This window comes from Girardinichthys multiradiatus, chromosome 4, assembly GCF_021462225.1.
Source record: "Girardinichthys multiradiatus isolate DD_20200921_A chromosome 4, DD_fGirMul_XY1, whole genome shotgun sequence".
In the NCBI taxonomy this organism is placed as follows: Eukaryota; Metazoa; Chordata; class Actinopteri; order Cyprinodontiformes; family Goodeidae; genus Girardinichthys; species Girardinichthys multiradiatus.
The window spans coordinates 38,983,192-39,000,708 of NC_061797.1; the positions used below are offsets into that span (position 1 = coordinate 38,983,192).

Genomic DNA, 17,517 nt, shown 5'->3' on the forward strand with positions numbered 1-17,517 from the left:
GGAATCCAACATTTACCACAATCTATATAAATGCTCCTCTCTTAGCTCCAGCTGTGACTCTTTGCTCTTCTATTAGGTAACAGAGGAAACCTCTGAAGTGCTGAAGAGGCTGGGTTACTCTTGTGAGTGCAGAGGACTCATCAGCGTCAAAGGGAAAGGGGAGCTGAAGACCTTCTTCGTGTGCACTGACAGCAAGGCATGGGGCTGAGCTTAGGTCGGGTCGTCGCAGCCAACAGAACTGGACACAGACTCATGTACACAAGTTAGAGTTTACAAACTCTCGCACATCGCAAATGTCAGCCTGGCTGTAATGATTGTTCCTGTGATGCTGTTGAAAGGAAAAACAAAAATGGCCGCTTCACTATGTGGGGGATAGACCTGGAACCATTTAGTTAGAGGATGACAGAGATGGTCGCTGTGAAGAGTCACCATCTTTTTCTATTCACAATAAAAACATTGATGTCATGTACTTTTTTCTTTCTAACCTAATGTGATGAAAATGAAATGATGTTTAATGCCAATTTATTCTTGCAGACCTGTTTGATGTTGATTTTTTTTTTTTATTATGCTTTATTGGAGTAATTCGAGTTTATCGAATTAGGCTTACTTTCATAAATCAGTCTTTTAGGGAAACAAAACTCTTTCTAAAATCCACCCTTTTAAAAAGTGATGAATGCTTCTGCATAATGAACGTAACAAGTGTTAGGTATTCAGACTGAGCAGTACCATATGGAAACCTACATTTGATCACTTCTAATGGGCATATTCAGGTAACAAAGGCAGCCCTCCTGCCTGGTTAAAACTTAAATCTTCACACCTTTAAGTTCAGGTAATATTCTTTAAGTTCACATTCCTTGGTTCCAGCTGTGCAGTTTGACCACTCTAGCAGTTTACATATTTGAGAAGAGCTGTGCTGATTATATTCCATCATATTTTGTTTTCTCTGATAAAGAAAAATTAACCTATTCTGCTGCCTTTTGGTCTCCATATGTGCTGCGACAGTTGGGAAATGTTATGCATGTCCTCAGCTGTGTGATCTAACAATCTTCCTGCTGTGATTTGTTTTCTTTTTCTGGCCACCATAACACTGTCGGTGCCTCTGAATCAGTCTCGTGGCCTTGTCGTCTGACACCAACACCTCGTCTGTAATTGCTGTTGCATAATGTTGTATTGGCCTTTCTGTGAACAAATGTGACATTGACTTTTTGTACCGTTACAGAATGTAATAAATGTTTTCTTAAGTCTGCAGTTTGACATTTATAGTGAAATAAGATTAAACAGGTGGTTTATGTAAAAAAAGGATTTATTGATTGAAATACACACAAGACTCAGACAAAAAGCGCCTCTTGTATAAAAACTGAAGTTGATAAACTGAATGAAGCTCGCTGGAATGTCATTTCAATGCAACAAGTGGAACCAGATCCGGATAGGTTGACAAGGTCTCCATCGGTTCACTCGTCTCATGAACTGAAGGCAGAAAGAAAAAACACGGGATTTTATTTTGGCCACAACATTGCATGCACCATAAATGAGGTGCCTACACATTTTTATGTAAAAATCTTCAGAATTTTCTAAAGTTCTCATTTCTTTACGCATTTTTTATAATTCAAAATACAGAAGCTCATGAATGAATTTAATGGTGGATATTTCTACAGTTGGCAGGCTTTAAATATGGAACTTGGAAAAACCCTGAGACTGGAGTCAGAAGTAAAGGACACAAGGAATGAATTAAGGATATAAGGAAGGACACAAAGAGGAACAAAAGCCCTGACAAGGATAGAAGGGAAGATACAAAAAAAGTCCAGACATCAGATGGAAAAAGGGTGAAAAAGACAAACAATTCATAATGGAGGGCAGGACATGAAAGAAAAAAAAAAAAAAGTTGAAAGAATAAAAATGACAAGTTATGAAGGAGAGAAATGACAAGAAAACAGCCAAGGATGAAAGGAAAGGACAAGAGAAAGGAAGAAAATAGAAAGGAAAGACAAGGGGGGACTGGAAGGACAAGGAAAGACACGGAAGAAAAAACAGCATGGATGGCAGAAGGAAGAAAAGAAAATAGCTACAGAGATGATACACAGAAAAACAAGAAATAAAAGGGGGCAGTAAGGAAGGAAAAGAATGACAAGAAAAGAGATGGAAGGATAGAAGGAAGAACACAGGAAAGAGAAGAGAATGAAGGATGAACACAACTTTTAGAGATTGGGGAATGGAAATAATGTATGAAAATAAAAATACTTTTCCAAAATCCATTTATTCATCCAGGCCTGGAAAACACTGAAGCAAATTCCATACAGTTCCATACTGTAGGATCACTGTATAAATCATAAGGGTGAGAAAGGTCATTTACCTGTTGTGAGGTCTATGAGGGGTTCAGGTAGCTCTGGGGGCACGGTGATGCCCATGGCCTTCCTGATGCCGTAGATGCTGCTGACATCACATGGGGCAACTTGACCAGTCAGCTCGGTCAGGTTTCCAGTAACCTTCTCAGCTGTGCAGAAAGGATAAGTCAGACAGTGGGAGATTAGGAACTGATTATATAGCAGAGAAATAAAGGGAACCAATACTGCTTATTTTTGCAGTAATTTAAACTTACAGCCAAGGCATTTTTAGTAAGATTTAGTTATAAACTGAGGAATGAATATTTGGATCTTTTCACTGAAAAGGCCTCATCATCAGCTCAGACAGAATACATTACATCAAAGGAAAATGTCTCTGGGAACTGCGGCCCCAGTGACTTGAATCAGATCACTGTCTAACCACACCTGTGTTAAATGAATGCTGAAGAGGTAAATGAAGGGTTGTTGGAGGTCTACAGCTGGGGGTGAGACCAGAGTGGAGGAACAAAGGGGCCCATGCAGCGAGAATCTCTTACCCAGCTCGAGCTCCTTGGCAGTCGGGGCCAGCAGGCAGATCATGTTAGGCGGCTGCTTGGCACTTAGGCGCTCCGTCTGTGCTTCCTGCAAGTTGCGCAGCAACTTTGTAGTCTCATCCAACTTCTGCTGGAAGTGCAGGGCATCTGTAACAGACGGGGAGGTTCAACACGGACACTGTCAGCCCTTCCTCTCAGCTCCTCCTGTTACGTTTGGGTAACCCCCACAGACACGGGTCACATTTACACAACACAATGAATCCTTTCATTCTGAATCCTGACAAGATCCCAGCCAAAAACGAATGGTCTAAGATCTAAGTAAATGTATAACAGGATGAAGAAAAGCTCATTGCTGGCACATTCATCCATTTTTTTAATTCATTTACAGTAATTGTATCATTGTGTTAATTTCAAGCTCTACTTTTGAATGGGATTTTTATTTTCATGCCAAATTCAGATAAGAAAAATCTTAAGCATCTACAATGTCGGCTAAAAGTATTCTTACTCCTTGAACATTTTCTCATGTCAAAAGCACAATTCTCAATGTCTCTTATTGGGATTTTATGTGATAGGCATACAGTAAGTAGCACATATTTATGAAGTGGATAATAAAGCATAGATGGGTTTTAAAATTCTTTAGGAATTATGATCAACAGAAAGTTTCAAAGATACTTTGTAGAACCATCATTTGCTGCCAAATAGCTGGAAATCTTTGGGGTTTCTATCAACTTTGCATATCCATGCACATTTTTGCCAGTTCTTCCTTGAAAAATGGCTCAAGCTCAGTCAATTTGGATGGAGAGCTACTTTGAACAGCAATCACTTTTTTAAGCCTTACCATTCCTGATGGGTCATTCCAACACATCAACCTGCTTTGATCTAAAATATCCCATTGTAGCTCTGGCTGTATGTTTAGACTAGCTGTCCGGCTAGTTGGGATTTCTACCAGGATCGCCCTGTATGTAGCTCCATCCATCTTGCCATTAACTTCCCTTTCCCTGCTTAAGAAAAGCATTCTCACAGCATGATGCTGCCACCACGTTTCCCCATTGTGTGTTCATGGTGATGTGCAGTATTAATTTTCCCACACAGATAGAACTTTACATCCAGGGCACAAAAATAAAAAATAAATAAATTTATGTTTGACCACATCACCCTTGTTCAGATCTCCTTAGATTGTTTGCGGAAAAGTGAAAACAGGACTTTGCATGCCATTCCTTTTTTTTTTTTTTTTTAACGTGTCCCGAGTAGAAGAAGCCCAAAAGATTTACTTTCACAAGTGGAGCATTACAGCTAATGCTTTAATGCTTTGCTTGATATTTATAAAAGAAACTTTATTAGAAACTGCTTTGGGATTATTTAAATTGTTACGGACACGGAGACGGAAACAAAAAGGAAAAAATAAGAAGCAAGAAAGAGAGAGAGGTGGGGCATAAAGGAAAAAGGGAGAGAAGGAGAAAATAATAGAGAGAAAGAAGGATGAAGAGAATACAAGATAACATCCAAGAAGATTGCTTCTACACCTGCAGGAACATATATAATAACACCATTGTTACCAAAAAGAGCACAGTACTAATGAATGCAAGATGTATTTAGTGGTAACTGTGGCTCAATATAGAACATCTGTGTATCTGTTAACACCTGAATCTAAACACCTGTGGGTTTGAGTGTGAGCACACAGCACCCTTTTTAGATTTTTAATGGTGTGATCATATTCATGTGATACTACACGTGGATCTACCACATAAAATCCTAATAAACAACATTAAAGTTTGTCAGTGTAATGGCTTAAAATGCCAAAAAAAAAAAAAAAAGTTTAAGGGTTCTGAATACTGAATACAAAGAGCTCTATACACATGACTGGGTGTGTATTTTATATGACATTAATTACAGGCCTAATAGTTAATGACTGCATCAGGAGCTTTGTTTGCTAATGTAGCAAGTTGTTACTCTTAAAGCTGATGACGTTACCCCCAGAGAGTTCCTCAGCCACATCCAAGCTTGCAGCAGAGCACAGGAAGTCCAGCTTGTTGGATGAGTTGGCCTCAGCTACCTAGAGACAGAGAGGGGAAACAAGATGCTTGGTCAGATTAGAAAATGCATTCCACCCTGAACAGGTGATGTGCCAAGGGAACATCAAGGCCTTTTAAAGCGTTTTTATGGGGGGGGGGGGGAGGGATGCTGCTTCTCTGATCAAATAAAAATCAAACATAATCAAAAGCTCCAACGACAGAGCAGAGGATGAGTGTAAACTGGAGAGCAGCCAAGAACAGCAAACAGACAGTACAGAGTCGCTCTGTGTCTGACGGCAGGGCCAGAGCTTTGGTTTCCTCTGCTGCTCTTAGGAGCAATTGCAGCCGGCAAGGATTAATATGCTGAAGGAAAACACTACCCCTGCCGAGTTCTCTAACTGCAGATTGTGAGATAAAAGCTCTAGAAGGGAAATGTTCTTTCCACGTGTAGATGGATGGCAGTTAATGGCAGGCCCCTGCTGTGTTGACACAGCTGGTTGGTGCAGAAACCATCAGCGGAGGCCATCTATAACACAAATTAAATGAAGGCTCTTCGTATGGGGTGTAATGCAGGCACACATGAAGAGCTTTCTGCTGAGCTGCAGTCCAGCGGGAGCAGATGAGGCTGAGTGGCTCCGGTTTTGTGTTACATGCCACACGCAGATTCTTGTCATTCTACACTTAATGCCTATTTTCATTTCTACTCCAGTGTTAAAAACACAATGCACAGAGGCAGCTCCAGATTAGGGGCAAACTCTCACCTCCATGTCACTCTTGTCCTCTTGAGCGTTTCCTGGCTCCTCTGCCTGTTGGACGGGTACAAATATACAAAAAAGCAACATCAATGGATCATCATTCTTAGTGCTGTGCTATGTGATAATTGGTAATACGATGGGATAATTGGTGCTTACAGGCTCGGTCTCCTTTAGGCATCTTGAATGCTCTCCATTGGTCATTGCATCCAGAAGACTGTCCCCCATTTTGTACACATACTCGTCAGATTTGTCCAAGAACTCCGACAAGCTGCCAAACGGACACAAGCATCTTCTAAACAGTTTTTAAACATCACAAGTCATTTGCTCGATTAAGGTTAGAGAGAGGTTGGTTTCAACACTACCTAAACTTCCTAGAAAACTAAATCCTCTACGCAGGATTTCAAAGAGCAAAGTCTTCCAGAAAGTGACAGATTCACACAGACGTGTGTTGGAGAAGGGCTGCATTTAGACGTGGCACTAACTTGGACGCTAGCTGTTGAGGACGAGAGTGGGGTACCACTGGTTCACATCAAAGTATGTTCATGTGCCCAGTCGAAGTCCAGAAATAAATCTAACTGAAAATCTGTGGCAAACTTGTGCTGTTTTGTGCTGCTTATTCACAGCTTTATATCACAAAAACAAATAAAGTTTGTGGCTGTCATTTAATGTAAAAAGAGTAAGCCTAATATCCCCCCCCCCCCCCCCCCCCAATTTAACTGATCAGCTGACCTGCCGAGTTAATATGAGGTGGGGTTTCTGGGTCACCAAGCAGTCAGTATTTGCTCTGATTCCTTGACATCAGACACGGAAAAAAACAAAACATGTGTGAACGTGTTTTGTTGGGACTCAACGCGCGAGTTGAAAGCGAGCTAACAAGCCTTACGTAAGTATCACATTACTGCAGCTGGAATATTGCCAATGTGGAAAAAGCTAGGCCCCGGGGCCCTTGGTCTGTCCATGGTGATGATAGTCTTCGCTTAAAAAGACAGAAACACCTGCATTTTCACCTTAGCAGAAGTGACTTGAATGGAACATTGTTGCAGCTGCTGATTGTAGCTGGTTGTGCTGCAGAGCTTGAAGGTCTAGACATAAAGCGTTTATTTAGGAAATTAGATGAATACATGAAGAAAAGGCCGAATAACAAAATGATGCTTTACCATCTTACCTTTGGCACAGAGTAGTTCTCTCCTGAGCAGACTCAAAGGAGAACTTTGTAATTTTGCAAATCTCTTTTTCCTAGTACACCAACAACAGAAGGTCCCATTTTTTTTTATTTAACCAGGAAAGTCCAATTAAGATTAAGAACTTCTTTTTCAAGGGAATCCTGGCCAAGAGGCAGTAGAAGTTGCACAATATACAATTAGATTACAAAAAATACCATAAAAATGAAGAAAAACAGCCACAATTTAAGGAGGTCATCTCTAGTGCTCTCAGTCTCAATAAAATAAGTTCAGTTAATTTCCTGCTTTTTTGCAACATGTTCCACGCAGACAGAGCAGAGTAAACCAAAGCCCTTTTTCCCAGTTCTGTGTGGGGGAATGTAGCAGAGAGCAACAAATGATCATTTGAACACAAAGAGTAAAAATTAATGCTTCTCCTGGTAAATCACAGATGTAGGAAGGTAGCGACTCAAGCATGGCCTCATAAATAAGAGTACACCAATGTCCCCACCTCCTGGTGGACAAACAAGGCAAAACCTCAGTGAAGCGAAATAAACAATGTCAACCTTAAGATTTTGAGCTGAGGCGTTCATATACAACAGGCCTCCATAATCTGAATAGATAAAAACGTTGCTGTGACATGGTGCATTTTCACCTCAAAAGAAAAACTACATTTATTTTGAAAGAAAAAGCCCAGTTTCACATTGTCAATATGGGGTTAGAAGGTGATTCATGTATTCTTGATTATTAGACAGTTTGTGTGTCACTGAGCAGAGAAATATGCAATGTAATAAACTGAAGCTGTGTGACCTGGGGATGAACGTCAGGGTGGGGCTGTGTCTGCAGCCTCTAGTCTGATTAAAGTCAGTGAAAAGATGGGAACATCTGGACAGTAATCAGTGAGGAATGCCTATAATGACGTTGCCAGTACATCGCTGTGCGTCTGTAGTCAACATACCTGTTTGAGCCCTGTAGACTGGACTCCTCTCCGTAGAACGAGTAGATGAGATCAGAGTCGTCCTTGCTGATGTTGGCGAAGCTGGAGTCGTATGCTGGGGCGTAGGATGTGAACGGGCCGTAGCTTAGGTAAGACACTGCGGAGAGTTTATAACTCATAAGAAATCTCTTGGTCAGCTGACAAGACCAAGAATTGAAGTAGGTGCAGCTAAGTTACCTGGAGTAACTCTGTTCCTTTTGTCCTCCCTGAAGCTCTGCAGGCTGTTCACACCATTCTGTAGCCGATTGGACATCATGACCAGTTTCACCGGACAGTATCCAACATCTGAGCAGATCACATTGAAACATTGCTTTTATTATCAGGATGTCTGCATTTAATGAGTTCTAAATGCCAAACAATATAAATATTAGACATCTTCCCCAAGACTGTTTTGCACCAAAAAACACATTTATTGTCTCCACTGGTGAAGACAAGCAAAGATGCCTAAAACATATTTGGTTTGTTGCAATAGCATCACGTCTCACCAAGAGAAAAAAAAAAAACAATATTTGCCATTTATGCTTCTTCTCCTATGCTCCCCTCTCTTCAATTCAGCTCCCAGGTTTTCTAAATGATTCGGGTTTGGGGCTGAGGTAGCAATGAATGAAAACTGATTTTGTATAAGTGGACTTCTGTTGACTTGGACATAGGTCATGGATCCTTATTCTGGTAAAAGAACCTCCAACGAACCCCCACACAAGAGCCATTGAGAGAAATGGGCCCACAGCCTTACAGATTCTCCACCGTACTTAACTGTGCTTTTCCACATATTCCTCGTTTGTTTAACTCCACACCTACCTGAAGTGTTTGCTGTATAAAAGCTCAATCTTGTGTTATCTGACCATAGAAGATGGTTCTAGTTAATGTCCCAGTAGTTTAGCCAACCCCACCGATTTACCTTTGTTATGGTAGGACAGCAAAAGCTTTTTCATTTGAAATCACTCCCAAACAAGTGGCTGGCATGTACATGGCATGTCGCGGTTGCAATGGAGACTAGGTGCAACATTCTTTACTGCAGTTTTTCAAACGTGAGCTTTAGATTTGTTTTATTTTTTTGTACCTACCCCACCCTCCTTCCACTGTCAGTGATGCCAAGATAAACACAGGCCCTCAGTGGTCAGTGGTTTAGGTAAAAGGACCTCTTTGTGATCTCATATTTATAACCCAGGGAAACAGAGTCATGGATTAGATGAATATAGGTCCCAAAAACTCTGAACAAAGTTAAGATTCAAAAATTCTTTTAAAGAGAATGCTAAGGATAGCTGTGGTTTTAATACTTTTTGCAAGAAACTACTGATAAAATTTGCTACCCAATGATTAAATGCAAAACATGTTAGTTATTTTAAGGATTTTTGTTTCACAAATTGACTTGGTTTGTCAATAAATGTAGCCAGAACTATCTAGACCCCATTAGACTTGTTTAATTTCTGTGACAGAATTAATGGTAACAACAAAAGCTTTCATTTTTAATCCTATTGTTTGTACCCCCAGGCGATGGATCTGCTGGGTTGAGTACGGCGAGAGTGGTGGAGCCGTCGGACTTCCGCCTCGCAAACTCCAACTATAAGACAAATAAGTGATCACTATGTGTTAAAAAAAAACAAACAGGTAATCAATCATATAAATATTTCAAAACAACAATAATTTTACAGAAATGTGTGTTTTCACAAGGTTAAGAACATGGATTAGGGCCCAACTAATGGCTGATAAATTTGCATATTTTCTTACCAGTTTATTACCTGAGCCTTTTCAAAAGAAGAGAATTAACATAAACAAATCTTTCATAAATTCCTGCTTCTTACATCACACTGGACCACTCTGTTCGACAGCTTTCCTCCGGACTCTTCCATGACCTTGCGGATTTCCTCCATTTCTTTCTCAGCCTTTGCCACTTCGTCCTTGGAGTCTCTGTCTTGTCTTCAAACAAATTTCCAATTGAAAAAACAAGGATGAGAAACTTTGACCATGAGCTAAAATATATTTTTTATAGAAGCATGCACACAATACAGGATGGACGTCTACATGATTAAGCTGCTTTTATTCCACACTTCGTCTATTAGAAACAATTCCCTAACTTCCACAAACGTTATCAAGATGCAACAGGCTTTTTAAAGGTTGTTTTGGTCATGGTGTGACTTCATGTAACAGTTTCATTCAACAGGTTGACTTGGTTAAAAACAAAACTGATGGAAAAGATGTATAGCAGTGGGAGAAACACGCCCTAGCTTGCCGTTAGGCATTCCTCACATTCTCAGCTTCCAGCTCTGCAGTAAAAAACCAACACATGTAAGAGTCGAGCTCACGGAAGGCAACTCTATGCAGTGAGAACTGGTCACATAAACAAGCTGTTTCTCAGCTTTACAGTGATCTGTGAAATAGTTCCCCCTTCCCCCCAAACTGATGAGGCCATCACACGGGCCCTGCGAGTATTTTAAAGGTTTAACGTGTTGATTAGAGAATCCCAGGTATCAGTGGAATGTGTGACGTTAGCATGCAGACGCACCTTGGTGTGCTGGGCGTCCGGGAACGCTCACTGCCCTCCGCAGTCGTAACTCCCTCCTTGTTCTGGTTTGAGCTGGTGACTCTGTGCTCCTCTTTATTCACCGGCTGTTTGGCAAAGGGGTCAAGGGCAGACATAAAATCTATGCTCTGCTTCAGACTGTCCAGCCTTTCCTATTGGAGCAACAACAAAAAACATTTAGTGACCTGGAAAACAAACACAAATATTTGAAGAAGAGAAAAAAAAGGCCACGTAATTAACTATTTAATTGATTATTGCGTGTTGAATTAGGGCAGCGTCTAAAACATGCAGAGTACCGGCCCTTCAAGACTGACATTGAACTTTCACTCCAGTGTGAAAAATCATAAGATATGTTCTCTAGTGCCCCCGTGTGTTGGATCATTGCAATATCAAGTCTTACCTACTGAACTCCCTTTGTCAATAAAGCAAACACACGTTTAGAGGACAGAGTACATATTATAAAGTGGTCTTCCTTATTGTCTACACATATAAACAAAGGTTTCTAGTACTTAAAGTAAAGCTTTGTGGAATTTAAGTATTGAAACCCCTCAAACTTTTTCCCAGGTTGCCACCACAAGCTTCAATCTATTTTTATTAGAAATTTAAATGACAGACCAACACAGAGTAGCACATAATCATGAAGTGAAAGGATTTTTTTTCCCAATATAAAATATAAAATAATGGATACGTTTAATTTTTAAGAGCAGTATTTGTTTGAAGGGCTCTGCCTGTATGCGGTGATATATAATCATCGCCCTACGACCTGTTACCAAAAACAACTGCCATGTAGATACTTTTTATAGGCACGTTTATTGATGTCACAACAAATTCCACAAGATATTGTTATACAAGTTTTACTTCATTTAGCCCATCCCTAATGCCCATCGGCTTTTCAGATTTGATCTGTAAAATAATTTGAAAACCAAGTTTTCTTCTGCTTTATAATTATGCAGTACCTTGTTTTGGTCCTTAACATAAAACTCTGATGGAAAACAGTGAAATTTGTGGTTCAAATGTGATGAAGTGTGAAAACATTCAAGGGGTGTGAAAACTTCTGCAAAGCACTGTAGCTGAGTGACTGCCGGGTTGCAATCTAACCGTAGATATCGGACTGCTGCAGTCAGGCATGTTTCTGAGTTTCTGCTGTTTTTCTGTGCGCCTAACATCCTGACAGAGTCCACCATTTGACTTCTTTATTATCTGACATCATTTCAACGGGCCCTTCAAGCAACTTTTCATTACAACAATGCTACAATTTACTAATGCAAAAACACTTTTTTCACTGTTTCACATCAGTGCTTTCATCACTTTAATTGGACTCCATCACATGGTTGATTTTTTAATCTTTCTGTGTGAAGATTTGCTGCTTCACTTTGGATAATTCTTCAGCTGCATAATCCTATACTGGCCAGGCTTTTAACTGTTCAATTCATCGGTCCTTAACCATCTTGCCAAGCAGACAGTTTGAGGTGTTTTTGCTAAAATGTTGTGTTTAGTTTTCAACAAACATGACACTTTGCATTTTCACCATGCATCCTCTCTTTGGCCTCATTAGTTGAAAGAGAATTGAAACAGAGGTCTTTCTACTCTAAATAGAGCCTTGCAAACCTGTGTTGTGTTCATCTGAGGACTTATTTATCAAACTCTGGTACCAGTGAATGTACGAGTTTTTAACATGACCTGATATTAGAGAAAGTGCTTATATTGGACGTACAACTTTTGATTGAAAACACAGAAAAAAATAGACGATTATCAATTTCTCTGAGGAAATGTTGTTCTGGATCATCAGGTTCATACCTGGTTAAGGATTTTCATTCCAGAGTGTAACAGTTTTCGAGCTGCCTTGTGGTAGATTGTCTCAGGTTTGTTGTAAATCATGGCATTTTCACACATGACTCTGAAATCCACCTACAGCAACAAAAACATCCAGCATCAAGTTTATACAAGATATACAAAAGCAGCATCTGTTGAACAAAACATTTAAGCAATGGGTTCAGTGCCTTGCAAACACATTCATATACCCTTAAACACATTTAGTAATGGTTGCAACCACAAACTTCAATGTTTGGATTTTTGAGTCCACCTCTGTGTATTTTATAAAGTCGGTATATGTACAGTCTTTATGAATCAGTGGCAAGTAGAAAGTCACCATTAAAAAAAAAGCACAAGACATGTTTAAGGTTTGCTACGGGCCATATAAATGATGCAGCAAAGAGGGTGCTCTGGTCAGATGAAGAGGAAATGTAGACTTTTTGGTCTACATGGAAAATATTATGTGGTAGAAAACTAACTATTAACCCACCATCCCCACCTTGGAACATGGTGGTGGCAGTGTCATGCTGTGTTGCGTGCTTTTTTCAGCAAGACAGTGAAGCTGGTCAGAGTTTAAGGGAAGACAGATGGAGCTAAATGTGATTTAGTCATGAAGGAAAACCTGTTGAGAGGCTGCAGAAGACTTTAGACTGGGGCAGAGGCCACCCTTTACTCAGGACAATGACATTAAACATACAGCCAGAGCTATAATGGGATGGTTTGGATCAAAGCATATTCACGTGTTAGAACGGCCCAATCAAAGTCCAGGACTAAATTCAATACAGATTCTGTGACACGCCTTAAAAAATGATGTTCACAGATATTCTACATTAATTTTAAATTGAGCTATTTTGCAAAGAAGAATGGCAAAAAAAAAAAACAGACTCCAGAAGTGAAAAGGTGGTAGAGATATACCCCAAAAAGACTTGCAGCTGCAAATACAGTGAAAGAGGGTTCTACAAAGTGCTGACTCAAGGGGACTAAAACCAAATGCATATTACACTTTAAGATTTGTATAAAACAAATCTGAAACCACATATTATTTTTCCTCCAATTAACAATTATGCTGCACTCTGTGCTTGTCTATAAAAACAAACTAAAAAAAAATTATAAAATGAGGTTTGTGCTTGTAATTAGACATGTTGCGAAAGATTTCAAGAGGTAAGTATTCTTCTGCAAGACAGTGGAAAACTCAAGACCAAGCAGTAAGTCTGTCTAACGGATTTATCTCTGGTTTACCAATATACTTACTTTGAGTTCATCCAATGAGCGGTAGCACTCTTTCTTGACTTTGTCCTTCATTGTACTAAAGTCCATTGGCCGTTTGATAATTGAAGAGTAGCCAGGTGCAATGAGGTCGGTCACAGGAAATGAGAAGAACGCATTGGGGTCTTTCCTGTAGTGGAAACAGACTTCAATCACAACCAAAACATTCACTAAAACAGAGAGATACGGAAAGAGAGGGTGAATAATACTCTGGGAGGGAGTTTGCTTTTACATGTGCATTAACTAATTAAAGAACTATTCCGGGTCAGTAAGCAATCAGCAATGCACCTTTGAAGCTGCCTGATGAGCTGGTTCAAAGCTTCCTGCAGAGGCGTTTGCTCTTTTTCTGGAAACCAGAACAACAGAAGGATATAAAGATATATTATGACAATAAAAGTTGGAATAAAGTTTAGCCTTTTTTTAAACTACCTTCCCGTTTATCCAGCTCTGAACGAATAGGAGTTCTGCTCTGCTCTCTGTCCTCTTCCCCATCTGCATCGTGTCCCTTCTTCTTTTTAGTCATCTAACATGAACAGAGACAATATTGACAGTCAGAGCAATAAGTCCATTTGCAACATTAATCATCACCTATAGTCACAGACAAAAGGCTTGAAACTGACAGAAGTTTTGTTTCTCAGGTGTTTCTTTGGTAATTTCACATGTTTAAGAATAGTCAACCTTTTTTCTAAACCTTTCACAGTTCCCTTGGCAACCTTAATATCAGCTTCTAGAGTAAATGCTGACTAATGGTACCTGGAGTCCATCATATATATTTTTGTCTACTCACTTTTACATGGGCCCAAAATGTTTATGTTTTGACCCAAGAGGCAATTATCATTTTTGCCTCGTGACACGGGACAAGGAAAAGTATTGTTGATTCACAAAACTGTCCCTGGATAATTAGCTCTTGGGTTATGTTTTGGTCCTATTCTTTGCTTGAGACATTGCTTTTGGGCAATGTCAAAGTACTGAATGGTCTCAGGATGCCTGTTGGGATCAAATGGGGCACACGATGACTAGTTTGAAAAAGAATAAAAGCAAATTGTTTTTTTTTTTTTGTCTTAGAGGCAGAATATGTTCTGTTGCTGTTTAAAACTGTGAAAAATATCATATTCATGGCATTCTGTTTGAAAAACAGATTGTTAATGGTCAATTACCTGACAATCCTTCTAACCAGTAAAATATTGGGCAATTCATCAAACATCATTGGTTGAATATTTCACGGTTAACATCTAAAAGAAAGCTAAAATTAAGAATTTGTTTTTATTTTCGGTTCCAACTTTTTTCATGTGAACTGAGGGACATAAATTACCTCAGAATTTAGCCTTTTGAAACAGTCTAGTTGTCTGAATTATTAATCTACACACGCCAGGGTTTCTGCACACTCTCAAGTCACAATTCCCTACTTTTAGACCATAGCGCAGAGGATTAGTTATGGAAATACAAATACTTGTTCCTTTTCATTTTTTTTTTTTTTTTTTCCACAATTATCTGCGCATGGAGGACACTTAAATCAAACTCCATACTTTTTCAGACTATGTAGGAACCACGAACCATGACGCCGGTATAGTTCGAAAGGTCTTTTATCAATACTCTTCCAGGGAAAATAGTTTGCTTTCACATGCAACACTGGGCCATGACTGTTCTATACTCTTCCCTTAGTATTTCTACCTTTTTCTTTCCTCTGTCTTCCTCAGGAGAGCCGAAGCTCCTGTCTTTATCCTTCTTCTTTTTCTTCTTCTTGTCTTTGGGTTTGTCGCTGTCCCCGGGTTGCTCCTCATAAAAAGTGTCCAGACTGGAACTTCCTGTCGTGACTTCGTTCCCGGATACCTTTAGCACCAGCTTAAGCGGTCTGTCTCCGTATTCTGTGAGAGTCAAATCAATAAAACAATCAGTCAATGTGTATCAAATAACAAACAATGGCTTTTTGTCCTGACAACACATCTGACAGCTCAGGGATGATATGAACAGATACCAGCAAGGTATGGGTTGCTGCAGCTCCGATTAAAGTTTCATATCTCTACCACTGTTTATAAACACAGACGCATGAAGGAAATAGTCTCATAAATCCGGTCTCTATTTAACGTAGCTGGTAAATAGTTCCCGAGCCAGCTCTATGATGGAGCTGTCATAGCGTAAAAACAATTAATTCGATAACAAAAACCTCAATATAAAGACTATGCGAATAAAACACCTAAAGATATGAATTAAAATACCTTCATATCCATGTTTTTCGGACTTGTGCTTTTTGTGCTTCTTGCCCATTGTTTGTATATTAGCCACCCGCTGCTAACGCTTCTCAGATTGCCATGTTAGCGGAAGCATTAGGGTGACGGAAAACAGCCTGCAGCTCCACCTGCTGGCAAGGCGGGGATCAAACGCCACTATGTGAACCATGACTATAGCAGCCAGCAGAGGGCGCGTCAAGCTTGATTTTAACGTTAATAGACTTCACTCCTCACCTAAACCCGTATTAACTTAAAATCCATGATGTGAGTGAACTCTTAACAACGATGGCGATTTCTCCCTCTTTCATTTGGAGAACAGGACCAAGGCTAAACAACTTTATGGCACAGGTACAGTGCCTTGCAAGTGTATTCTTAGAATCGAGCCTTTATGGAATGGAGTGAATAAAAGAAAGATAAATGTTTGCTGTTTGCCACAATCTATTTAGGGGTCACAGCAAACAAAGTAAACAAGTTGCTCTGGTCAGATGAGACCAAAGTGCAACATTTTGGCCTAAAAAGGAGAGGCAAGGGACGACCCAGATGAAGAGCATTGAAAGTGTATAAGATGAACTATAAATGAATAATCAGTTTGTGTGTGTGTGGGTGTGTGAGAGAGTGAGAGAGAGAGAGTGTGTGTGTGTGTGTGTGTGTGTGTGGGGGGGTGTTGATAAAGGCTGACAACTTTTCAATAACTGTTATTGCATTATTAAATAATACTTAATGGATTTGGAGAACACTAAAGAAATTTTATTTCAAGCAAGAAAATTAAACACAAGTAGACAGACTATAGAATAAATCTGTGACTAATATCAGCACATTCTAACCAAAGGAAATGTCCTTAGAACTTCTCAGTTCACACATGAGCTCATTTCCACATTTCCTTGTATAAAACAAGGTGTAAAAACCTCATAAACCCCTCTAATTTTGATATGAACATCTGCATTCCTGCTCCATGCCAGCTCTAGAAAAAGTCCCAGACATTTCAGTGCTGCAGTGCAGGTGTGAAATCGTCTTAAGGCAGCCTTCCCCTAATATTTCTAACATAAAAACAAACATACACTTGTCCTGGTAGTCTTTTTTAATAGACTTTAGTTGCAAATAAATTCAGTGGCTCTTTTTTAAATGACCCTGTTTAATCTTCAATGGCAGACAAATGACACTCTGTTGGATTTGTGTTTATCAGGACTCTGCTGAGTCTGGAGCTTCCCTGCCTATCTGCCCGCCTTGCGGAGCAATTATGCTCTGTTAAATCGGCACATATTGAACTAACTGATGAATGACAGATGTTTTATTCATGGAGGAAAGATAGTGTACATTCTTTGTAGCACATTCCAGGTTTCATGAAGAGGGTAAAAGATGGGGCCAAACTGTTTGAAATGAAAGACGACTGAATTCGCCATTACGGTCGTTTATGCCTGCAGATGAAAAGATGAATATGACAGTCTTTTGATGTTTGAGTCTCATATCTGGCCAAACCCATCCCCAGAAAATTATGTCTTGATCTGTGTCATGAAGTACCAGTGTCATCGTGCATTCCATACGCTGACCTAGGATGTCTGCCTGGTGCTCTGATGAAATTGGTACAAATGTAGGAAGAACAAATACAATGCAACGCAATTCTTACTCCTTGAACATTTTCACATTTTGTCACAGCTGCACGTCTTTTATTAAACTTTCATGTGACACACCAGCACAAAGTAGTGCATGCTTTGAAGCAGAAGGAAATGGATACATGGTTGTCAAAGTTTTCTTTGACAAAATCCTGTCAGCTCTGACCAGCTTCCTTGTCCCTGCTGAAGCAAAGCATTCCCACAGCATGATGCTACCACCATCAGTCTACCACCAACATTTTTTGATTTTTATTTGTATAAACAACAAAGGGTATTCTTTCATT

At 39.7% G+C, this 17,517-nt stretch overlaps 2 protein-coding genes across 5 annotated transcripts in view; one reads left to right on the forward strand and one right to left on the reverse strand.

Annotated features, from left to right (window-relative positions):
* adcy7 (adenylate cyclase 7) overlaps positions 1–1,248 on the forward strand; it is a 102,362-nt gene extending 101,114 nt beyond the window's left edge. For all 4 annotated transcript variants that reach the window (XM_047363457.1, XM_047363459.1, XM_047363458.1 and 1 more), the window contains one exon: positions 77–1,248. In XM_047363457.1, the coding sequence (XP_047219413.1) occupies positions 77–208 (132 nt within the window). In that variant the 3' untranslated portion in view covers positions 209–1,248. The remainder of the gene's footprint in view (positions 1–76) is intronic.
* A 37-nt stretch (positions 1,249–1,285) lies between these two features.
* brd7 (bromodomain containing 7) lies at positions 1,286–15,752 on the reverse strand. Its single transcript, XM_047363461.1, has 17 exons — positions 15,612–15,752; positions 15,067–15,260; positions 13,825–13,918; positions 13,684–13,741; positions 13,381–13,525; positions 12,115–12,225; positions 10,300–10,469; positions 9,599–9,713; positions 9,282–9,357; positions 7,974–8,081; positions 7,758–7,893; positions 5,796–5,907; positions 5,646–5,690; positions 4,844–4,925; positions 2,876–3,019; positions 2,351–2,491; positions 1,286–1,467 (listed from the first exon to the last, which is right to left on the reverse strand). The coding sequence occupies exons 1-17, from the start codon at positions 15,658–15,660 to the stop codon at positions 1,394–1,396; spliced, it is 1,854 nt and encodes a 617-aa protein (XP_047219417.1). The 5' UTR covers positions 15,661–15,752; the 3' UTR covers positions 1,286–1,393.
* Positions 15,753–17,517: the final 1,765 nt, after the last annotated feature.